The following is a 25,034-nucleotide window of genomic DNA, read 5'->3' on the forward strand; positions in this document are numbered from 1 at the left end:
TGTTGGTTAAAATGCTATATAAGAACCAATCTTTATGCATTTTACCTGTTTATTCAATTCAGAGTCACTGAGTGAGAGCCTGGCTACACAGGTCTCCATTTCAGTAAAGTAACAGGCATGTCTGGGGACTGTGTGAGCAAACTGGAATACCTGGAAAAGAACTCACACAGGCACTGGACGAGCAGAAAGGACCCAGCTGGCTGTCAAGTTTGAGCCGGGAACCATCTTGCTGCGAGGCAAGGGAGCTAACAAATGCACCACTCCATAAAGCTATAGCAGTTTGTCCAAACTGTCACCTTCTTCCTTTGTTGCTTTTATCAAGGCGTTGCCACTGGCTTAACTGGTCCAAAAAAATGTAACTGTCATGTGAAAACAAAATGCCCAATTCACTGTAGTGCTGAGACGCAGAGATGATTTTTAATGATAAAACATATCTACTTCATTAATACAAAACAACATGACACATACACATACTGTAGAATATTCTTTCTACACAACAGTTAAAAAACATGTAAGAACATATTATTCACTTGAGAATCTAAAATGGTCCCCATGTTGAAATTATAGCACAATGCCAGAGAACCTTAAGACCTGACATTCCATCAGCCCAGCAATAGCACATAATAAAACCAAAGGTGTGGTATCGTCTCTATGTTACAAAGTATTCAGAGTCCTTGAATTTTTCTGGATTCTTTTATGATAAGCCAGATAACCTCTCACTCACTTCCCACAGCTTCTTTGCCAGGGCATCATCTCGAGCTTTGACTCCTACTTGTTGCAGCGCACAATTGGAGAAGTAGCGTCCACTGAGGGGCTCAATGCCCTCTTGTAGAGCGCAGTAAAGGGTGGTCTGTGACCCCCCCTCAGGGCTGAGGAAGAACAGCTTTGCAAAGGGCATCATGAGAAGCTGCAGCCACAGGCTCATACTGCGACCCAGCTCTGTGTAGATGACTCCTGGGAAGAACAGAGGTGATCTTAACTCGGAGGTACTCATTTGGACATGTAGTGTTGTAGTAGCTTTTGCTTGTGGTACACGCAGCCTCACACCAAAAATTGAAGCAGACACTGACCTGGGTGCAGGCAGTAGCAGGAGACACTGGTGCCCTCCAGTTTGTTGGACAACTCCCTGGTAAAAAGCACATTACACAGTTTGCTGTTACAGTAGGCCTGAAAGCTGTCCCAGGTAGACTGACCTGACACCAAATCTTTCTGGGAAGTAAGCAAAGAGAAGTCAATGGTTCCAAGGCGGTGCAGCAGTGCAGCCACTGTGACCACTCTACTGGGACCACACTGCTTTAGCCGCTCCAGGAGGAGATTGGTGAGCAGGAAGTGGCCCAGATGGTTCACACCAAACGCCATACCAAAACCCTCCTCTGTACATCCCAGGCCCATCACACCTGCAACACAAAGTTTCAGTCACTATCAATAGTACAGACAGGGACATTTCTCTGTATGGCAACATTCCCACCTGCATTGTTAATGAGGATGTCCAGTCTGGGCTCGGTCTTCAGGAAGGTTTCAGCAAAGCTCTGAACAGATTTCAGACTCGCCAGATCCAGATGCATAAACACCACCTGGTTGTTGCCGCTCTCCTAGAGGACAGAACTGCTGAGTAAGACAGGCTATGATAGATTTGTCACACATCTGGCAGGACTGAACAATAATGGTGCATTTGAAAATAAAACCTAAAACGCATCCTTATGTAAGTGCTAAAAATAGATCTAATGTCTGTTTGATGCTTGTTGAATTACATGCTAACCATGCGTCTGATACCGAATACAAATAAAGTACCGTTTATTTTTATCATTTGTTTTCTTACATCTCCACCAAAGAGACGGGCTCTGGCTGAAACCACTAAAACACAGCTAGAGGCCACTGCAGTGTTACCCTTGCTGTTTACTTCTACTCGTAACCTCAGTTACAGGTCGCTGCTCTCAGGAGTGCGTTTCTTTCTGTATTTGGATGGATTCATCCTTCCCTCATTTGTGATCAGTATTCATGTTCCTGCTGCTGACAAGCACTACCACAGGACAATACCTCGAACACCATGCTTCACTGTTGGGCAGGTAGCAGCATGTGATAAGCATTGCCCACCTCAGTAGACGCTGCTGGTAGTTTGTCCCAATAGTTCACTATTTGTTTCATCAAACCAGAAAATGTTTTTATCCAGATTGATACAGTGCTGCTGAGATGGTCAGTTTTTCAGCTCATTTTATCAATATATGGTGGCCAACTGTACAAAGAACGTAATGGTTCCAAGTTCTTCTGCATTACAATTATTAAAGCCACTGTGCTCCTCCCAGTACTTGTAGCTTTGGCCTGACCTCTGCCTCAGCACAATTTGATTGATGAGCTCTACATAGAGTTCCTTTGACTTCATGGCTCAGTTTTCACCATGACATCCAGTGTGAGAGATTTACATAGACACCAGTGGAAGTTGATTCTGTTCATCTGGATGTAGTGTTTTCAGTGGGAGAAATGTTTCATCATTCATCTAAACTTTTTCAGTCTCAGCTCACTGCAAGTTTCCCCAACCTTGACAGTACATTTGCATAATGACTTGCCCTATTTTAGGTTTAGACATGGTCGTTCCTTTTTCACAACCTTGAGTCCCCACTAAAACCAGCCTCCCTGTCTCATCGTTGAAAGAGTGGCCACTGGCCTGTAGGTGTAAACAGAATGTGCAGTCGAGGTAGCTCTTCTATGTTGGGCCTATGCTTATTCAGAGGTTTTTCGGTTTCCCCAAATCACAGCAAAGCTCCTGATACTCAGCTGTGTACACTAGCCATCCAAGTTCATCTGTTCAGATGAACCGAAACAACTTTCTGAGATTTGTTTACTTGGATGATTGAGCATGCATAAAGACAAAGGTCTATAAACTTTCACAATATATATATATTAAAATTGATTTTTAATAACTTACTCTTTCTCATTATTAGTGATTGAGTGAACACTCCTGTAAGTTTTTCAGTTAAAATTAAAGAAAATGAAACTACCAACTAGTTCTCTCAACTGACTGTGGCACAGGATAGTGCCTGCCGTGTGTCAGTCTCTGACTTCTTACTCTGCGGATGTCGTAAGCGGCAGCCTCTCCTCTCTCCTTGTTACGGCAGGCCAGGATCACCCTGGCTCCTCGTTTCGCCAGCTCCAAAGCTGTGGACTTACCAATGCCAGTGTTGCTTCCTGTTCAGAAAAGCAATTCAAACATCTCAGCAAACCACTGGCAAAGGTGTCATTGTGAATACAGTGGCATTTACCTCTGGGTATCTAATGAAAATTCAATCTAAGACTGTTTTTACCTGTTACATGTTCAGTTAAATTCACAGTCTTGTGATAGAATTACACATCAAAAGTGGAAAACAATGCAAATGTACAGATATCTGTTTTTACAGTTGACCTTTGTATTTAAAAATGAGACATCAAGCATGAGGGGTGGACCTCGCTAAAAACTCAGAGGACACTGTGGGTTCATAAGGTCTTCAGCCCAATTACTCTTGGTTCAGCCTAAATCTAGACTTAAATCTAGGGGTGACCGTGCTTTTGCCCTGGTTGCACCTAACCTGTGGAACAACCTTCCCATCGCTATCCATTCTAACTTTTAAATCTCGTTTAAAAACTCACTTATTTAACCTAGCTTTTCCATCTAGTTAGTGCCTCTATTTTATATTTGGCTCCATTTTTATCTGTGTACCTGTCTTTTAGTTATATCTATCTGTTCTTAGTAAGTTTGTTGTTATATTCCCTTTTATTCCTGTATAATTAGTGCCTTCAACCTGCTGACATATGTGGTACATTGTTAATGGTCTTTTATTTAATCATGTCTTAATTTCCCTGTTTCTATTGTAAAGCACTTTGGTGTACTGTTGGTTTTTTAAATGTGCTATATAAATAAAGTTGTATTCTATTGTATTGTATTATAAGGTAGTTAATATAAACACCATGGGTTGTGGTCCGATATTCTGTTTTTGTCCAGCTATTAGCCCTTTTTGGCTAGTGACCACATTTTCACCAGCCACAATTACTTATGAACTCTTCTTGTCACTTTTACTTGACCTCAGTAGTGATGATGATGATGATGATGATGATGACCTTATGAGTTCATTAAGAACTATCAGAAAAGACATGGGAGGATTTTTTTTCCCCAACTATTCCAGTGTAGCTGTGGCTCAGGTGGCACACCGAGTCCTCTGCTAATCATCTTGAAGTCAGAAATGTTTCACTTTGCTTTTCAGAACACCCACAGAGCTAACCATTTAAAACTACTAGTTTTTTGTTTTATTTTTCCTATAAAAGAATAAACAAGAAATACCTGGAAAAAAACGAAGCTAGTTTCACAACTTTTACTCCGATTCCGAAGACTATTTTAAAAATCAGCATGGCAAAAATCCCTCTACTTAATGATGAAAGATTTTCAAAGACGTTAACTAATTTATGTCCTTTTTACAACAGGCAGCGAACAGCCATCTTTGTTTTCATTTTGAAACAGAGACACAGCCCGTCGGTAACAGTTGTTTCAGAAATATAGTTTTGTCATTCAAAAGGAGTATGTCCCTTTCGGCTGATTCTAAAAGGACTTTGCGGTTTTTCAAGTATCACTGCTGACTTTTACTCAAACCAGCAGTAAGCTGGGACCTGACTGGACAATGGTATGATTGCGCAACTTACGTGAGTTAGTGACTGTGTTTACAGTTGATATGAGCAGAGAGTGGGGCGTGTTACCTGTAACAATGGCCGTCTTGCCCTTAAGCTTCACTGAACTGGAGCATCTCGCGGATCTGAACACACAGTAATAAACTAACACATAAAACGATACCAATCCCGCTATGAGGCATAGTAAAGCCGACATTACGACACTTCCAAACACTGCTCAATTCTTCGTAACCAAGCGGCTGTCTCTTCTTCTATCACTATTTGCGGCAGACCAGCAGCAGCAAAGGCGCTCTGCTGCCCTCTGTCGTTTCTATTCTTATTCATTCAGATTTACTTAGCGCCAGCGTCAGATCCGGAGTTCTTGAAAAGAAAAGAAAAGAAAAGAAAAGAAAAGAAAAGTCTTTATCCTTGAAGATAAAGTCCTCTACCAGAGGTCTGGAGCCTTGAGGGCTGCGCAGTATTTTTGTTGCTCCTTGGACTGCCCTTTTCTGGGCAGAGATCTCAGATTTCTTTCCTGGGTTTGCATAGTTTGGAGGTCACTGCCCCAAATCCCCGGATTACCACTGTGTCCACTGTTGCCTTCCCCCTCCACATCTTTCGATCTCCTCTCTCAGCTCTTGGTATTTCTCAACCTTCTCGTTTTCCTTCTCCCTGATGTTGCTGTCACTTGTATATGTTTGGTTGGTTAGTCATTACCAGTTTGTCTATCTGTATATGGTCTCACAGGATCTTAGCTTGGTCATTCTTAACCACCCTAGTGAGCATATTGCATTTTGTCCTTGAGACTTAAAGGGCATGCTGGGCACAGATGGCTAAAATGAATTTTATCAGTCAGAAAAGTTTGATAAAAACTATTTTTTGAGCAGTGCCAGTGATGCTAGCCCGATTTTGTAATCTTCTGATAAGAGTGGCAAGGATGCAGGTAATCTAAAAGGACTATAATTTTTTTTCAAATTAATAAATTTTTAATAATGCTGTTTCAGTGCTATGGTTTCATCAGAAACCACACTGGAATTTGTCAAAATTATTGTTTCACCATTCCACCTGAAGGGCTTGAGGAGTGACAACTTTGTTAAATATTTCTTAAATGAAAGGATTTTTTAGGCAGATCAAGACAATGGATGATTTAAAGTAATTTGGGTTGGAGTTAGATGAAAGTGATTAATTTAAACTCGAACTGTAATGTGATATCACTGATGTTGCCAGCAAAGAAATTTAGGAATTTTTCACAGTCATCAGAAGATTTGGCAGGAAAAGAAGCTAGATCAGCACTAAGGAGTCTGTTAATGATTTTAAACAGAACGTTGGCTTGTGCTTATCATTATTAATCAATTAATTCTTGCTTAACAGTTCCTTCAGGTGAAGGTAACAAACTGACAAGAAATGTGACAATAGCTGAGACCAGGATTATCTTAGGATTTAGGTGGATGGTAGATAACAATACAGCAAAAAGTGGTTTGGTTTATCTGACTCTAAAAGGAACGTTCATACTAAACAACACTTTTTTGCCATGCCACTGCACTCTTCTCATTAAAGTAGGAGCAGAAGGTCGCCTTTGTGTGAAACCACCCCTCAGTAACATGTAGAGTAGTCACAGTGACACAGCAGTATATTCTCCACAGAGAACAAAAGCTGTGCTCACAGAGTGACTTTTGTTTTACTTTGAAACCTGTCATCCATCATGTAAACAAGACTAAGGTTCAGCCTGTAAATCAGCCTAAGGCAATTCAGTCATGAAGGAGCATTTGAATAGAGGTTAGCACATTATTGTACAATGAAATAATGATAACAGGTTGAAAATGACATAATATCCCACACATATGTGGGATATTATGTCATTTTATGAGACAGATTTTGATCAGGCAATGGTTGTAGCACCTTATGTAAACAGAATGTATTAGATAAAACAGGTTTGCAAACACAGCCACACTGTTGTCAGGTCACCCTGACTAAAATCAAGTTAGACTTGTTTTTTATATGGTTAGGTGAATAACTGGGTAGCAGTAAAAGTAAGGGTGTGATCTGAACATTTGCCATAACCTTTGGTCCACTGATTAGCCTTAAGCTAAGTTCACTTCTAAATACTGTTGGTGTTGCCCAACAACAATAACATCCTGTAACATGTTGGAGTTTTGCTTTAAAGCTCCTGAGAAGTAAATTATTATTCATTAATTAATTAATTGGTACTTTATTAATATACAGTTTATTATAAGTGTTCCATACATGCATGACATGCTGACTGTTGTACTTTTATACCATTTTAAAATCATTTCACTGTTGGCATACATTTTTTATGACATGTTGTCATAAAACTTTTAGGGAAATCTGAGATGGTTGAGCAGATGGTCCACAGTGACCTCAGATAGATGGAACATCACAAGTCATTAAGGTTGAGACAAGTGTTAGTGGGGATTTGGGACAGAAAGATAACAGCAAATGTGAAAGGGAAGGTTTAGAAGAGCATAATGAGACCTGCAATTATGTATGGTTTGGAGCACTGACAAAAAGACAGAATGCTGAAACTGAAGATTTTAGCTGGGAGTGACCAGGATAGATGGATTTGAAATGAATAAATCATTGGGAGGTAAGTTAGAGAAGCATGGCTGAGATGGTTTGGAGATGTGTAGACGAGGGTTATTGGATGTACTGGACAAAGGATGTTGAAGGTGGAGCTGCAGGCAGGAGAAAATGAAAGACCACAAAGCAGCAGAACTACAGAAAAGATTCAGATTTTAAAACTGGATTGCTAAGCATTTGGTGTGATGGAAGCAGAGGACCCCAAGAGGACTTGCTGAAAGAGAAGAAGTTCTTTCCATGTTTTTGGTGTTTTTCTTCTTCCTCCCCTTCTTCTTCTTCTTCTTCTTCCAGCTGCTCCCTTTAGGTGCTGCCACAGCAGATCATCTATTCAGTTCAATTCAGACCAGGCTGAAGGAGGGGTGGTTATCTGCCCCGACCAGGTGAGGAAGACAGGATGAAGACATACTGTGGAAGCGAGCCAGTGATTAATAATAACTACTGGTTAAATGCAGACTGGTTTATAAACACATGGTGAGTGAAAAAGAAACACTCAGTGCATCATGGGAAGCCTCCAGCTGCATAGCATTTTTAAGCATAATTAAGGGAGGACTCAAGGTCACCTGATCTAGTCCTAACTATATGTTTGATCAAAAAGGAAAGATGGAGAGGGTGTCTGTTTCCCAAATCCAACCAGGGAGCTGGTTCTACAGAAGAAGGGCCTGAAAGCTGAAGGCTCTGCCTCCCATTTTACTGTTAAATACTCTAGGAACCACAAGTAAGCTTGCAGTCTGAGAGTGAAGTGCTCTAATGGAGTCATATGGTACTATAAGGTCATTAAGATAACATGGTCGCTTTAGTGCTGATTTTATCTGTTGTCAAGCTCTGTTTTGCAATTTTAACTTATTTTATGTATTTTATGACTATTGTTACTTTTATTCATTTTGTTCTTTGTAAGGTGACCTTGGGTTTCTGAAAGGCGCCCCAAATAAAATGCATTATTATTATTATTATTATTATTATTATTATTATGGAGCCTGAATATTCAAGACCTTCTCCTTGTGTTTGAGGAGAAGAATTTTAAATTCAATTCTGGATTTAACAGGGAGCCAGTGAAGAAGAATATAGGAATATAGCCAATAGAAGAGGAATATCTCTCTGTCTAATCCCTGTCAGTATTCTTGCTGCAGCATTTTGGTTTAGCTAAAGGCTTTTCAGGGAAAATATGCTTAATCCCTCGACCTACTGCACACCTTTCAGCACCTTTCAAAATGATCATTGATACCAGTTGATACAATTCCTTCTCTCCATATTTATATTTGAATATTTTATTATAGGTTAGTGGTTCACATTTGTCATAAACTGTGTGTTTCTATGTTCTTCTCAGTTGTTCTCACACTCACTGTTGTCATACCATAAGAAAAACACTTTGGAAGGTTTGCAGTCTTGAACTGAACTAAGGACCTGTTTTTGTTGAATTTGTGACCTCGTCCTCCTGGTGAGGAGGATGAGAGTAAGTAGAAAGTATGAATAACAGTGTAAGCATGTGCCCTGTGTTGTTTTATGTGCAGTGTCATTTAAAAACATCCTTAGCTCAGTTTCCTAAATTGATACCTTGATTGAAAGATTATCATTCATACAAGAGCCACGTACTCAGACGTGTGATGAGGGTAGGCCCAATGGCTGTACATATGTGTCATGACTTGTTCAGCACTTACAGTGGCTGAAATGCTTAAACCATGATACAGTATAATCATGACAACAACACTCCAAATTCTAGTGACCAAAAAAAAAAAAAAAACCACAGAAAAAGTGCCCGTATGAATGGGTGAATGAGGTAAGTTGTGTTCAGTCATCTTCACTTCACTTCAAGTGCTCAGAGTAGAAAAGTGCTTTGTATGAACCAGTCCATTTACCATTTGCTCTAAGCCCATAATGCTGATTGGGTGTTGCATCCTTTAACTACTGAATCCCTCCTATGCCCAGTAGGTGGTGATGGAGAATACCCTCTACCCATATGTCACAGTGATGTATATATATCGTACGTGGAACCACCAAATAAAATTTCATGTAGAGTGAAAGATGAATAGTAAGTGGTGCTACAAGTATGATATAATACTGTCACATAGATGACTCCAGACTCATGTTTCCTGTTTTATTTTGACATTCCTTGATCTGTGTTCAGTGTATTCAGTTTTGCTTCCTGTGTGCAGAAATCTGTGCCATCAGAAATGGAATTTGAATAAGTTAAATTTGAATCTGAATTGTAACTTGAATAAAAGCTTTTGAAAACTGAATTTGAATTAGTCTAATTTGAAATTGAATTTATGGTTTGAAAATGATCATCACTAAATTGAAATAGAATTTTATATATTGAAAATGAATTCATTTGCTTTGAAACTGCATTTTATCCTTTAAAAATTCAGCTCTCGAATAATTTCAGTTTCACTCTCACCATTCAGTTTCAGTTCTACAATTCAATTTCAGTTCCAAAATTCAGTTTTTTGGAACTTACTTCCGGTTCCGGTTCAAGAGTAAACGAGCGCAGATTAATAGAAGTACGTTTTGCCAGCGGACCGAAAGTGTTACTGACGGGAATCTACAGCGTCTTGAGCTGAATTAAGACTTCAGAAGTCATTCGTCATGTCGAATGACCAGCGGATAAACTCTCAGGTTGGTAATAAATGTATTACATGTATAAGAACAAGCGTCATGTTAACAATTCATAGCCGTACAGTAACTTTTATGCTTATTGTAGCTGTTAGCTAAAAACGCTAATTTAGCCTAGTTTGCCCTGGATTCAGCTTTGACAAACAAATATGATCGACTGTTTCTAGTAGAAATCCAAAGTTGTCATCTTGTACCCTGTCAGAGCCCTGTATGTTTGCAGAGACCCCTACAGTAGGGAAACATGCAAAACAGCGTCCAAACCTTTGTATTTTAGCTTTATTTATGTCTTACACAGCATCCCAACTCTTTAGCTAACTTAATAACTTTAGCTAAAGTGAATAGTTAGTCTAATTCATTAGTGCAGCATTACTGGATCACCTGTTTGAAGTGATATAATATGATATACAACTATCACTGAAGCAGCAAACTTTGTAAATAAACAACACTTCTCATTCTCTAAACGTTTGGCCACAGCTGTAGATTATACTATCAGTGCTTTTTCACTCTTGACAATAATTACATTTCTAAATTCTCTTTGTGCATTTACAGGTAAACAATATCTAATATTTTATCTAAATGACTGCTTTGTCTTTGAAAAGGTGAAGAGCCTGAGGCCGGTGACAGTCCAGTTCTACTCTAAGTACATCCTTACGGTGGCTCACAGGACAAGGCTACATTCCTGTCCTGCCAGAAGAGAAGAGAAACTTCAGAGTCTTCATGCAGTTCAACCACACCTGTCATATTCCATATGACAGGGGTCTCAAACTCCAGTCCTCGAGGGATGCATGCAACTTTTCCATGTGTCCCTGGTGCAACACACCTGAATACAATTAGTAGGTCATTAGCAAGAGTATAGAACTTGACTGCATGCTGAGGTGGCAACCCCTAACCCTACCTACTCAAGTAAATTTAAGTAAATATATGTATTTGGAAACATATACTTCTAAAATACTTTTATTGCACCATGTTCATTCACTCATGAGCTGCTGTAACATGAATCAAATGGCTGAATTGCCAACTCAGCATGCAGTCAAGTTCTATACTCTTGCTAATGACCTACTAGGTGTGTTGCAACAGGGACACATGGAAAAGTTGCAGGACAGCGGCCCTCGAGGACTGGAGTTTGAGACCCCTGCCGTATGGTGTTCATGCTGTTTTCTACCCCACAGTTACAGCATGTCTGACTGCCTGTTCAGGATATGCAAAAATATATGATGAGTTTAAGCATGTGATGACAAAGGCCTTCCATTATGGTGTTTGTCATCACGTCACAGACATCTGGATGATCATTTGGAATAAACAAAAAACTTGTTACTTCATCTTTTATCTTTATTATTATTATTATTGTTCTTATTTTACATTTTTCATTGTTAGGCATTAGGTTTATTTATAGTAGTCCTTTCCAACTTCTTTCCCTCTTCCATGTTACTGTGTCAGCATCTGTTTGGGGTTGGGAGTGGAACAGAAAGTAAGGAAATCTAAAGTGCCATTAAAACCAGGAGAGGTTCTTATATTTCAGAAGAAGGGATTAATTCAAAAGAAATGACCTCAATGCCATATTTTATTTAGGAACCCTAGAGAGCACTTTGCAAAATAACACATTCTTATAATTTCACCCTCAGATGAGCCAAGCTACGACTGTCAGGGAAGGTGATGTAGGTACAGAGCATGTGAGAGTGGTTAAGTTGATGTCTCTTGTCTAGATGAAGGCACAAGAGGGATCAATGGCAATGCGTAGAGATTCAGTATCTTCAGTCTTCAGTGGACACTCCATTTCTGGCACAAAACACCTGTAAAAGATGATCGATTTAGGAGGTGACCTGACAACTTCAGCCTGTCAAACATAGCAATGGAGCAGTATGTTTAAAAAAAAAAAAAAACTAAGCATGCACTCAGTACCCTAAGAATTATTATGGTAGTTAAACACAGTGATAGTCACATATCATATCACTTCAAACGGAGGTGATCCAGTAATGCTGCACTAATGAATTAGACTATTCACTATAAACTATTCACTTTAGCTAAAGTTATTAAGTTAGCTAAAGAGTTGGGATGCTGTGTAAGACATAAATAAAGCTAAAATACAAAGGTTTGGACGCTGTTTTGCTTGTTTCCCTTCTGTAGGGGTCTCTGCAAGCATACAGGGCTCTGACAGGGTACAAGATGACAACTTTGGATTTCTACTAGAAACAGTCGATCATATTTGTTTGTCAAAGCTAAATCCAGGGCAAACTAGGCTAAATTAGCGTTTTTAGCTAACAGCTACAATAAGCATAAAAGTTACTGTACGGCTATCAATTGTTAACATGACGCTTGTTCTTATACACGTAATACATTTATTACCAACCTGAGAGTTTATCCGCTGGTCATTCGACATGACGAATGACTTCTGAAGTCTTAATTCAGCTCAAGACGCTGTAGATTCCTGTCAGTAACACTTTCGGTCCGCTGGTAAAACGTAGTTCTATTAATCTGCGCTCGTTTACTCTTGAACCGGAACCGGAAGTAAGTTCCAAAAAACTGAATTTTGGAACTGAAATTGAATTGTAGAACTGAAACTGAATGGTGAGAGTGAAACTGAAATTATTCGAGAGCTGAATTTGTAAAGGATAAAATGCAGTTTCAAAGCAAATGAATTCATTTTCAATATATAAAATTCAATTTCAATTTAGTGATGATCATTTTCAAACCATAAATTCAATTTCAAATTAGACTAATTCAAATTCAGTTTTCAAAAGCTTTTATTCAAGTTACAATTCAAATTCAAATTTAACTTATTCAGATTCAGTTTCTGATGGCACAGATTTCTGCCCATAGGTTCTCCTCCTGTGTCTCATTCCCTTGTTATCCCTCTGTGTATTTGAGTCTTGTGTTTTCCTCTGTCTGCTGTTGTGTCGTGCCGTCACATACCCCACGTGCTGTGTGAGTTTCCCCGTGTGGGAAAAAGTGTCTGTGACTGTAATTAACAAACCATGAAACAGTTTTGTTTACCTGAATTTTTAATGTTTTGAGCTGGTTTGTTTTTAACGATACAGGGGATTAAAAATGAAAAAGGGGGAAGGGATATTGGACACAGGTGTTCTTTGTTTTTGTCTTCAGACAATTCAAAATAAAGGTGGAGATTTGAGATTAGAAACAACGTAACAGCTCAAGCTTCCAGTTAATCTTCTGAAAGAGTAAACGTTTGAATAAACTGATTATTAGTCGTATAATAATGCAATAAAAATTAAAAAACTTGCTGAAGTCACATGTAGATGTTTATTATGTAAAACCTGTCATGACAGCACCACTCTGCTACTCCACCTACTCAACCAGTGAAACCAGGATCATTCAGCTAACCAAACTGGTTATTTGAAACCTGCTTTTTTTAGTGATTTCGAGACAGTCTGGACTTGCTGAGATTGAAGATTGTTTACTGTGGTGTGCAATGCAAAAATAAAACAGTCACTCTGGTTTATTACAAAGCCTTATCTAAGTGTATGCATCTTATGCACTCAGTGCAAAGAATAATTACCAATGTGAATATCTGAACATTACTGTAAAAACAAGTCAATTATGTTTACTGAAAATCGATCCAGTCATTCTGGCTCTTGTTTAGTTGAGAAACAAAATCAGGCAAAGACTTCCTCTATAAGTATCACAGAAACAGTGAAAACTTCACACTATTAACTATTTTTATGCAAGGCCACATAGTCTCTCGCTGAGCTCCCAGAGCTTCTTTGATGCTGCATCATCCTTAGCTTTGTCATAAACTTCTCTCACTGTGCAGTTGGAGAAGTAACGTCCGCTGAACGGTTCAATCCCCTCCTGGAGGGCACAGTGCAGGGTGGTCTGGCATCCCTGCTCTGTGTTCTTGAAAAAATAAGCAGTGAGGGGCCTCAGGAATAATTGCAAAGTCGAGTTTGTATTCCTGGCCAGTTCAGAGTTGATGGCTCCTGCAAAAATAGAATAACAACTTTAACTTGAAGGGAAAGCTGGTTAGATCTGCTTCAGTTTCTAAATCATGTAGTATCAGAACTTAAAGTGTATACCGAGTGTGTGCACTATACATTAATTCGGTGTTTGTTTGCATGAACTGATGGGGAATATTGGTGCCATGCCTACTGACCTGGATGGAGGCTGTAGCAGGTGACATTGGTACCCTTCAGTCTCTTGGCCAGCTCATGGGTGAAGAGGTTATTGCACAACTTGCTATCAGAATAGTACTGAAGGACCTCCATGAATGAGGTCCCCAGTCCAAGAGCTTTGTGAGTGTTAAGGCAGTCAAAATCAATTTTTCCAAAGTTATGTGCCAGAGATGACACATTGACCACCCTACTTGGTCCACACTTCTTCAGCCGTTCCAGCAGCAGATTCGTTAACAGGAAGTGACCAATGTGGTTGACACCAAACATCAGGCCCAGTCCATCCGCTGTGCGACCCTGCATATACACACCTGGACAAAACATGGAGAAAACTTTTATCTTGTTTCAAGATGTGTTAAGATCTAAACAAGCAAGACTTTTAAACATCTGATCACAGTAGAGTACTATAACCATTACGTGTATCTTCAGATAAGTTCAGGCCACAGGAATAGTCAACAGAATCCTGATTCTCTAGAAGTGCACGTTTCAGTGTATCAGAACTGACTGACTTCTTTCTGTATTTCATTGCAACCCTGAATGTTCAAAATCGGCAGCACGAGGATCATGACCTTGCAAAGCTGACATATGAAGCAGTTCTGTGAACTGGGATGGATGTTGTGTAATAACTGTGTAGCCTTCTTTCTCTGTATTCTTTACATAGTGTGCTAAAGTGACTGGAAGACATTTTTAACTGCTTTCCAAAGCTCACCATGTTATCCATTAAATGTATAAAATCCTTTATACTCTAGAGATAAATATATTTATAATAATATAAATATAATAACCAATGACGACAGGCACTGACACAGTTCTCTATTCATATGACATGAAGTTGCAATGGACAGCCAAACCTGCATTATTGATGAGGATGTCCAGTCGGGGTTCAGATTTCAGGAAGTTTTCAGCAAAACTGCGAACAGACTTTAGACTCCCCAGATCTAGCTGCATGAACACCACCTGGTTGTTCCCGCTGTCCTGCAGAAAACATGGAAAACTCATTGAGCACATAACTATTTTACAATGTCCATCTACTGTCATGAATGAGCCTGGTATAACCTGTACAATAATGTACATACTAGATGACATTGCAGGTTATTTAGGACAGACATGGGTCTTTTGCTTGGTTAAATATCTACTCACCCTCTTGATTTCTTCAAGTGCAGCCTCTCCTCGCTGCTTGCTGCGACAGGCCAGAATCACCCGAGCTCCTCTTTTAGCCAGATCTAGGGCTGTGGTCTTCCCAATACCCGTGTTGCTGCCTGCAGGTGAAAAAGCTTTTATTCTGCTCATCAGAGAGACATGGTGCAACACAGTGGCCACAAAACACAGCCTTTACTTACCAGTCACAATCACAGTTTTCCCATGTAGCTTTGCTTTGCTTGTGCATCTCTTTCCTTTCACTACAATCTCACGGTAAAAATAAGCAACAGCTATAGCAAGACCCAAGACTAGCGGAAGGCACATTGTTCCTGCCTCAGAGTCTCACAGCAAACTGCCTGCTCACAGGAAGTCTAATCAATTCAGCTGGCTGTAACTTGCTCTGAGATTTAAACAAAACACACCCATTTCTTGCATGGGCGTGACTGTGTCTTTGTTATCAGGTTACAGCAGGACAGAAGTGGAATTCATCAAAGGCCCAAAACAGACCACATGACTCATGTTGGCAAGTCAAAGGTCAGTTATGTAAGCCGCAGCATGTTTGATTAAACCTCACACAATAATCTGTTTTAACTCTGCCCTGCATTTTTAACACAGCCTCAGATAAGATGGTGGTGTAATAAATCCTAATAATAATCGTGCAGTCTACTTGCTCTTCCTGTTCTATTTTAGAAACCACATAGAGTCAGATGCATTTCACTAAAAGGCTAAAAGGGAAGAAGAAAAAGAAAATGTCATTGTCAAGATAAACACAAAAATTAAACTGCTATGTTGAGTAAAATATATCAAATAAATAAGTAAAACAAAATAAAACAATACAATGATGGATAATATTTATATAAGGCTTAAAAAGACCAAAAAAAAAAAAAACTGGAAAAAATAAAACTTTAGATTAGTTAGAATGAAGAAATCCGCAGTGCTTTGATTTCTCCAGTGCCTTTAACACCATTCTTCCCAAAGTTCTGAAGGACAAGCTGGAGAACGCAGGAGTGGACCATAACCTCACAACATGGATACTGGACTACCTCACCGACCACAGTATGTGAGAACTCAGGACAGGGTCGTCTGCAGTACGGGGGCCCCACAGGAAACGGTTCTGGCTCCGTTCCTCTTCACCATCTACACTGCAGACTTCTCCCACAACTCCACCCAGTGCTTCCTGCAGAAGTTCTCTGATGACTCTTCACTAGTCGGCCTCATCACTGATGGGGACGACAAGGAGTACAGAGAACTGACCCGAGACTTTGTGGACTGATGCCAGCAGAACCACCTCCAGATCAACACTAGTAAAACCAAGGAGCTGGGGGTAGACTTCCACAGGCACAAACATCCTCCACTGCAACCACTAAACATCCAAGGTATGGACATTGAGGCTGTGGACAGCTACAGGTACCTTGGTGTTCATTTGAACAATAAACTGGACTGGACTCACAATTCAGACGCCCTCTACAGGAAAGGGCAGAGCAGGCTGTACCTGCTGCGGAGACTCAGGTCTTTTTGATTGAAGGGCCCACCCCTGAAGATCTTCTATGACTCTGTGGTGGCCTCAGCTATCTTTTACGGTGTGGTCTGCTGGGGCAGCAGCATCTCTGCTGGGGACAGGAAGAGCCTGAACAGGCTGATCTGGAGGGCCAGCTCTGTTCTAGGATGCCCTCTGGACCCAGTGGAGGTGGTGAGTGACAGGAGAATGGTGACTAAGCTGTCATCCCTGTTGGACAACATCTCCCACCCCATGCAGGAGACTCTGACAGCACTGAGCAGCTCCTTCAGTGGCAGGCTGCAGCACCCACGATGTGGGATGGAGGTCTTTCGTTCCAGCTGCTGTCAGACTCTATAACATGGTTTCTGCAGATGACCACACACGTGCAGACAGACACACACACTCCATACGCGATTGTAACTATCTCCCTGATGTACAAACTTAACAAGTGCAATTTTTTCCTTTACTAACAGAGCATTTTATTCTTGTTGTATAGTATGTTATTCTGTTTTATCTTATCCTATTCTATTGCGTTTTTCTTAACTTTTAGTGCTCTTAAACTTGTAATTTCTGCCGTGACCAAAAAAATTCCCACGTGTGGGGTTAATAAGGGTTTATCTTATCTTATCTTTAAAATAAATTATGTCATGTTTGTAAAGCAAACTCAACCAAAAGCCAGGCTGAAAGGAGGAGGTTTTCAGTTTATGTTTAATGTCATTGTTCTCAGCAGATGGCTCTAGTTTCCCAGTTGTCTACCCAAAAGATTCTGCCTTACCCTCCGAAACAAGCACCCATACTTTACACGCTGTCTGCATGCGAGGCACAATACTTGAGCAAGACCATGAAGTGCAGGGATTTTAAAATCAATATTGACACTATCTGAACTTCAAGTCTGGCTTCAGAGTTTTATAGAAGCATTATTGTAGTAGATTTAAAAAATCGTTAGACCACTTAGGAGAGCACGGGAGCGCATGATAGCTGGATGGAGTGATGAAAATTATTGTTAGCTTTGAATTTTGATATCTGTCATCCTGGGCAATCCAGTGGTGTGGTTAGCTCTGATAACAAGCAGGCCCTGGGTTCAAATCCATCCTTGGACCTTTCTGTCCAATGCAAACATGTTTCAATGTTGTGAGTCAAGTAAACATAGTTCATTTCAGAAAAAGGCAAGGTCAGTGAAAATCTAGCTGAGTGATGTGTAGGTATTTCTAAGACACAACAATAAATAATGCTTTGCATAAAAAATGAATTATGTCTGTTTATTTAATACTTTAATTTGGAAGTTAATTATTTATTTGCACAGGTCCGGTTAAATGATGGAACAGTGATAACATGAATAGGTTTTTGCTGTAATCAAAGCTTGCTCTCTGTTTCTCTCTCGCTCTTTCTCTCACACATACACACGCACACTCCAAAAACTGATTTGACTTAAAAGGGAAAAAAGACTACTTTTCAGTTTTTGTCCTTAAATTTAACATTTTTATTCAAAATGCTTCCTCTTCCAAAGATCTTTGTGGTTTTAAACCTCCAATTGGCTTTGCTACTGTTATCATTTTCACAGACAAAATATTCACATAACCGAGAGCTTAATAAAACACTAATACATTACCTAAAAAAGAAGATTCTTTAGTTTCATACTTGATTTGAATTTGAACTGAAGAAAAACATGAGGAGAAACCAAAGATGTGCCAGAGTTATCCAGAGATTTTTCTTCTGAAGGAAAAGTTTTCAGAATCAGGAGTTGATCCAAATACGTTTTTTTTTAAATACTTTTAAATCAGCAAGTTCTTTGATAACCGTGCATTGCTCATAATACATTTGCTCATGTATCCCAAGCTGATGTTCATGAACAGAGAGGGTGCAACATACAGGATCCAAGTCCATTTCTTAGGCCGAGTAGTTCAATGAGGGCCTGAGTGACGCTCATAGAACAAAAGGAACAGTTCAGGCAAAGGTTTCTAATAGTGAAGTCCAGATTCCAAACAGACAGGCAGTTTCACAGTTTGTTCTCCTCTAAGAACCTAGAAAGCCAAGTCTCTGAATCTGTACAAAAGAAACAAGGTAGGTCACTCACAGCAGGTAACCAAAGCAAAACTACAAGTCAGCTTCGCTAACAAGTGTCAGCTCAACAATCCAACAAAGACTGAAGGCAAACCACCACCTTAACTAATAGCAGAAGAGGAGCAGAATTGAAACAGGTGAGTGGTAGCATTTTCTATTACAGCTCAGTAATAAAGGGGTAATAGCAGAATAACAAGGGGGAAACGAGAGTGTAATGATGTGTCATTTCTAAGTTATTACTATGCAATTACCAAAGTAATAACCACCTAATATCCAAGTAATATCATGGCAGCAAGAGCAGTTAGTTGAGTAATAGGAGGGTATCGTCACTGATTTCTAAAATCACTTCGATTCCGATTCACAAGGTCCTGATTTGATTCGATTTAATTTTGACTCAGACAGTCAGAAATATTCTGATCATTTGTCAGTACTGACACTTGTGAGACTTCATCAGAGGTCTAAGCATCACAGCAGATGTCTTTGTGTCAAAGAAACTGAGGATAAAACACAGAAAAACATGAAGGAGAATTTCCTGGCCTGGCTTTTTATAGCAGATAACCGTAAAATATTCTGCGGTAGATCAAAAACAGAAGAAAACCATCAGTCAACACATGAAAATTACCTGATGCTGCTGAAGTTATGCAGAGCAAAGTTACAGAGGTTTATTAGAGACACAGCAAAGCGTTTTGCAATTTGGCATAATTTTAAAAAGTTGAAATCTCTTTGGTATTGAACAGCAGAAATGAGGCTTTCTTTTTGGAGGTCATTTTTGTAAAAAAGAAAAAAAATAATGGCCAACAGCGCTGTACACAATGATAGACTGGAGCGTAATAAGCAAGCAAATAATGCAGAAAACAGAGATTTGAGATGGGAAACTGTTCTTGAAGTACACCGAGAGAGAGAGCTGTGCAGGAAGTGTGATCTTATCGTGGTGGACGCAAAACAGCCAAAGTAAGAGCGAATTAATGATGATGTTTGTCAAACGTAAAGCGTAGTTTTGATCTTCTTTTGCTGCTTGTTCAGTGAATTGTGGTCAGAGAGTGACAAAGCCTGCAGCTTCAAGTGGCTCTATAAATAATACACAGAGCGATGGAGAGAGTTTGGTACCAAACTAAAGTTTGATGAAAGCTTGATGGCTGTAGTTAAGTATAGAGTACTTTAATCCAGTAGTAAATTACTCTCCAAACCCCAAATGTCTAGTTAAAACTGGGTAAAAAGTGTTCAATGTTTATAAGTGACAGCTGTATTGAATTCTGTTTTTTAAGTTCTGATGGATGAATTTTTAATTTTAATAAAGTTTTGTATAGACATCCATAAACACAATGTTTTATCTGCCGAGTTATGAAAGGGCTTCCCTGCTGAGTCCTTAACAACTTTTCTTTATTCTGCTTAATTAAATTTGCAAGGTATTTGTTTGATTTATTATTGCACTGGAACTTAACGTGTTTCTTTTACTAAACTAAAATTCTTACATTTTAGTTTCTAATCTAACTTCCTGTTCAGTGTCTTTCTTTTTATATATGAGGAAAATGGAAGGACTAAGCCCCAAAGAAGCACTGGTGAGGTGTTTGGAGAATTTCATTCTTTCCTTTATTTCCATAAAAGGTGTCCTCTCCCTTTCTATCTTCTGAAAATATTATCTTATGGTTGCATACAAGCACTTTATGGTGTTCACTCTACTGTTATCATCCATCCATCCATCCATCTTCTTCTTCTTATCCGGGGCCGGGTCGCGGGGGCAGCAGCCTAATCAGAGAAGCCCAGACCTCCCTCTACCCAGCCACCTCCTCCAGCTTATCCGGGTGAACAGGCCAGCCGAGAGATATCTCTCCAGCGTGTCCTGGGTCTACCCCGGGGCCTCCTCCACTCTCAGAAAAATTATGGTTCTTAAATGGTTCTTCAGATGTCTTCATGGTTCTTTAGAGAACCATCATACGTCAAAGAACCTTTTTATTTTGTAGATGGTTCTTTAGCTATTACAAATGGTTCTTTAAAGAACAAAAGGTTCTTCATCCTTAGCTATCTAAGTTTGATGGTGTAAAATGGCATAAATATTTGTTCACTATAATGAGGCTGTGAATTATATTGTGTGTTTTGTTTGTGTGCATGTGTGTGCGAAGGGGGAGGGCGGGTTACCTGGCAATTACCCTTTAAGAGCAGATGGTAGGAAACTGAATATTCAAATAAAAGTTAGAAATACTTAAAAATATACTGGTGGCAGTGGTGGGGGCCAAAGCCTAAAGACCCTACACCCCGCAAACCCACTGATCACAAATAATGTGGTAATAGAATATGGAATTTATTATTAAGAGGTTTATGATTATGGTGAGTTAACAAACAGTAGACAAATACTGTACTGTTTTAAATTTTAATAAAGTATTACTATTTTCTGCTTCAAGGCATTACTTTTGAGATTATTATACATATTAGAAAATATAGCATAATGATAATACTATTTATTGTAAACTTTACAAACCACCCAGCAGTATGTAAAGTCAAATTATAAAATACAAGTAAATAACAATTGCACAACAGAATGTCAATGTAATGAACACACCGACACACTTACTTAGTTTTGACAAAGCACACTGCTTAGGTAAATGATCTGAGTACTTGTTTATCACTGAGCAATTTGTTAATATGTGTTTCGAGCCAAATATATGAGAGAGAGAGAGAGAGAGAGAGAGAGAGAGTGACGTTAGAACACGTCGTACTATGGCAACCTCCCGAAAGGGAGGAGGGGGGGCAGTCGTTGGGATGCGCATGCGCAGACAGATTGCGCGACCGGCGGGCCTTGAACTTAAGGGAAAAAACACTTTCTCACAGACGGTAACAGCGAAGCGGATAATAGTCTTGAGTATCTGCTGGTCTTTGAAGCTCTGGATTCTGGGACTGTTGGAAAAGGTAAAAATTTTCATTAAAAACTTTTTACTGTTTTGTTTTTGTTACTCGTCATTGTAGCTTGCTGTTATTGAGGTTAACGCAATTCAGTATCCGGTATACAGAACTGTTTTCCTAACAAAACCACAGTTATACTTAAGTGAAGGTGCTCCCAACTAATTTGAACCATTGGCTTCTAAAATATGTGGTCCTATTGCTTGCTGCGTACATAACCTGCAACACCTCACCCAGGAGGCGCCCAGGAGGCATCCTTGTCAGATGCCCGAACCACCTCAGCTGGCTACTTTTGATGTGGAGGAGCAGTGGCCCTACTCTGAGCCCCTCCCGGCAGGGGCGGATCTAGAAGGGTGGCATGGGGTGGCAAGTGCCACCCTAAAATGATCCCTTGCCACCCCAAGTGCCACCCCAGTTTTGCATATGAAAGTGGTGTTTATTAAAATAAGATAGCATTAACAGTTTGAGCGTAGTTACAGTCAACAGTGAATATAAATGCTAAAACTGAATATATTGGTTAGTGTTCCCCACCTGAACCATTAACAAATGGTTCAGCCCATAGCGGGATGGCTTTTTTCTTGTTTTCAGTAGCAAGCATGCTTATGATTGTGCCAGAACACATTTTGAACAACACCATGGGAATTTCGAATTTTACACAGGTGGTTGGATGTTACACTCTGGAAATGGAATGAAGGTGAGTGTTATTAACCCTCTGTAGTCCACGGACGCTGCACCTCCAAATCACATGACTATTTTAAGCTGACATAGCAAAAAGCTGCAGCCACGCTGAGTTTCTATTTCAGCCCACATTGAAAGTTCGGACTTCAAAGTTTTTACATTTTAATTACAGGCCAGTAAATCCAGAGTTATGATAATATATATAAGCCACGCTTTTTACTAAATACTGTCGTCACATTTTTGTGTGTGTGTGTTTTAAGCATTGACTGTATAAAAGATGGACGACGCGACACCGCCTCCTCCCATTGTGCAAAAATGAAGCCAAAATATCCCGCTTGTGGAGGCTGCCATCTTGCAAATTTGGAGCCAGAGTCTGCGCAGTAGTGACTTGAGGTGGAGCGACTGTGTAACGCTCCCGCCCACGCACCCTCTGGACGTGACTGCAAACACGCCCCCCTACACTTTTTACGTAGCCCGGCTGCTCGAGTTTTTTTGCTGGTTTACCGCGACTGACGACTCGTTTAATTAAGGTAAATACAACCATGTCACTGTTAAAAAAAAAAGACACACAGCTTATCATCTTATAGTTCTAAAATCATTCTGTTGTCAATTCGTTTGCTAGATTAGCCGCTAGCATACGCACTGTGTTGGAGGCTTGTTGCTAGCTAGTTAGCGATGCTACACACCTAATACTCTAATAGTCTGTGTTATTGAAGGATTCAGCACTTCTTATGTTTTTTTTTTTATCCATTTTTAGACAGCGATGAGATCATCTGCACACTCTACAGAAGCCCAGAGTTACTGTTAATATCAAAAATATAATGCTGTCCTTTGAGATTTTAACATAAGACTGTGAGTGTAATGGATCTAAAACTGTTTAAATCTTCAGAGCCCTCTACAGCCTGGTAACATGGAAACTTTAAAAACGGCAGCAGAAGGTTTCAGTAGTGTAGTCTAATTTGTTCTTTTCATTTAATAATAGAGTCCATATTATATCAACAGCTACATTCACCCTGGAGAGAAACTAGTGAGGGAGACCATCAGGACCAAGCTGGGTTTCCTGGGTACAGAGGTTTGGAGAAACTTCTTCCCGTTCTTTCATCACAGCTGTCCTGTGCCAGAAGTTCTGTTGACCTACTGAAAGAGGCATCATTTAAGAAAAAACAGGAACACTGAAGCTCATCGCATTGATCAAGCAGGACTCATGATCTTCACCAGCAGCTCCCTCCTAGGGCTGTTCAATATAACGATATATATCGGATGACGATATAAAAACGTCTATCATTTCATTTTACGCTATCGTTTGTTTCGTGGTGTCGCAAAATAAACTGTTTACGGCAAAATTTTTTCATCGTTTTGATGGTCACTGTAGTGGCTATATTAATTTCTTAAAGTTCTCTCTTTCTCTTATATTTTATATAACCACACTACGGACGGACAAGCACCTGTTTTTATGCGTTGTGGTTAGCAACAACGACGGTAACAGCATCGCGTGTCCGCTTGTTTATGTTCCACATAAACCTTTCACAATAAAGCTCAAGATCCTGTTGAGACTTTTCAAAATAAACTGAATCACGTGAAACAGCAGATTATTTACGGATGAGAAGTGTAAAAGAGCCGCCAGGTGCTAAAAAATAAACCTTAGACTAAAACGTAGAAACAGGCTTTTCCCCGCAGCACGCCGTGTAATAAATACTCACAAAGAAAACGGCGGCTGTTACAACTTATGTCTAAAAATGTATAGTTTCATGCATCGGTTAAAACACTCGACTCCAGCTACATGACGCGCAGCTGGAAACACTTCCCGCAAGACTAGCTTCCCGAGATTCACAGAATTTACAGAAAATGTTACATTTTTGTGATTTATATCATTATCGGGACGTAGAAAGTTATATATTTAAAAATATATGATCCTCTCTGGTTACTCTGGTATGAATAACTCTGAATCACTTTATGGTAAATAACACACTATCCGCAAAAAACTGTGAAAGAATTCCAGATGACAAGTTTGTAGTTCAACATACAAGTGACGACCTTTGACCTTCATCAGGTTTTATTTAATTGTGTTAGAGAAAATCTCATATGCTCTTCATGCACCTGAGTACATCAAGTGTTTAAAACGGAAGCTGTGCAGGTCTGAGATACAAACTGAGGTCCTGTTAATGCTGATATATAGTGACACAGTTACATGAGTGATCAATCCTTTTGTTATTTTGTCTTTAACTTTATCAATAAAGCTGCAGCTTTCACTACAGCACATGTGGTACTTAAACCTTTGTACTGTTTTCATCAGTTCATTTTGCAGTTAACATGTGAACATGTTGGATGATCTGTCTGCTGTCACTCGATGGGGCTGAGGTCTGAATCTGAGGGCAGCTCCTGTAATCACAAAGAGAACAGAACCATCAAACTCAAATGTAAAGTTTATCCCTCAACATTGAAATAAAGCTGATTCTTCTGTCCTCACACACTCAGGATCTGAAGTTCTTCTCTTACATTTTTTTCAGTATTACAGTACACTACAGTACTTTAATCCATAGTTCCTGATTAATGAGGAGTTACTGAAGTACAAGCTTTTAAAAAAGATGTTACTGTCTTTACAGATGTGGCAAGAGACTGAAAACATGCTGTTGTTTGCATATATTTGATATTCAGCTCTGCACAGGAGCTGCAGCAGGGTGCAGCCTGTTGCTTTTACAGTATAACACTTGTAATAAAAGTACTGTAACAGTAATTAGTGACTGAGTAGCCCAGGGCGTTTCTCTTGATTTCTTTAGTAAATTAATTCACCTGCACAGATTAGC

General features: G+C 39.6%; 2 protein-coding genes and 1 long non-coding RNA gene across 5 annotated transcripts; 1 reads left to right on the forward strand and 2 right to left on the reverse strand.

The window, feature by feature from the left end:
• Positions 1-398: 398 nt before the first annotated feature.
• dhrs13a.3 (dehydrogenase/reductase (SDR family) member 13a, duplicate 3) lies at positions 399-4,910 on the reverse strand. The gene is made up of 5 exons (XM_063492906.1): positions 4,720-4,910; positions 3,065-3,183; positions 1,469-1,592; positions 1,071-1,397; positions 399-954 (listed from the first exon to the last, which is right to left on the reverse strand). The coding sequence occupies exons 1-5, from the start codon at positions 4,844-4,846 to the stop codon at positions 695-697; spliced, it is 957 nt and encodes a 318-aa protein (XP_063348976.1). The 5' UTR covers positions 4,847-4,910; the 3' UTR covers positions 399-694.
• A 7,716-nt stretch (positions 4,911-12,626) lies between these two features.
• Positions 12,627-15,462, reverse strand: LOC134641016 (dehydrogenase/reductase SDR family member 13-like). Its single transcript, XM_063493190.1, has 5 exons — positions 15,299-15,462; positions 15,099-15,217; positions 14,810-14,933; positions 13,943-14,269; positions 12,627-13,769 (listed from the first exon to the last, which is right to left on the reverse strand). The coding sequence occupies exons 1-5, from the start codon at positions 15,420-15,422 to the stop codon at positions 13,510-13,512; spliced, it is 954 nt and encodes a 317-aa protein (XP_063349260.1). The 5' UTR covers positions 15,423-15,462; the 3' UTR covers positions 12,627-13,509.
• A 5,988-nt stretch (positions 15,463-21,450) lies between these two features.
• LOC134641386 (uncharacterized) lies at positions 21,451-24,673 on the forward strand. 3 transcript variants are annotated; one of them, XR_010095524.1, is made up of 4 exons: positions 21,459-21,561; positions 22,212-22,246; positions 22,491-22,760; positions 23,213-24,673. It is a non-coding gene; the product is annotated as an uncharacterized LOC134641386 (long non-coding RNA). The 3 variants fall into 3 exon arrangements; XR_010095523.1 differs by having other exon boundaries at positions 23,233-24,673; XR_010095525.1 differs by lacking the exon at positions 22,212-22,246 and having other exon boundaries at positions 21,451-21,561.
• Positions 24,674-25,034: the final 361 nt, after the last annotated feature.

Source organism: Pelmatolapia mariae, linkage group LG14, assembly GCF_036321145.2.
Source record: "Pelmatolapia mariae isolate MD_Pm_ZW linkage group LG14, Pm_UMD_F_2, whole genome shotgun sequence".
Lineage (NCBI taxonomy): Eukaryota > Metazoa > Chordata > Actinopteri > Cichliformes > Cichlidae > Pelmatolapia > Pelmatolapia mariae.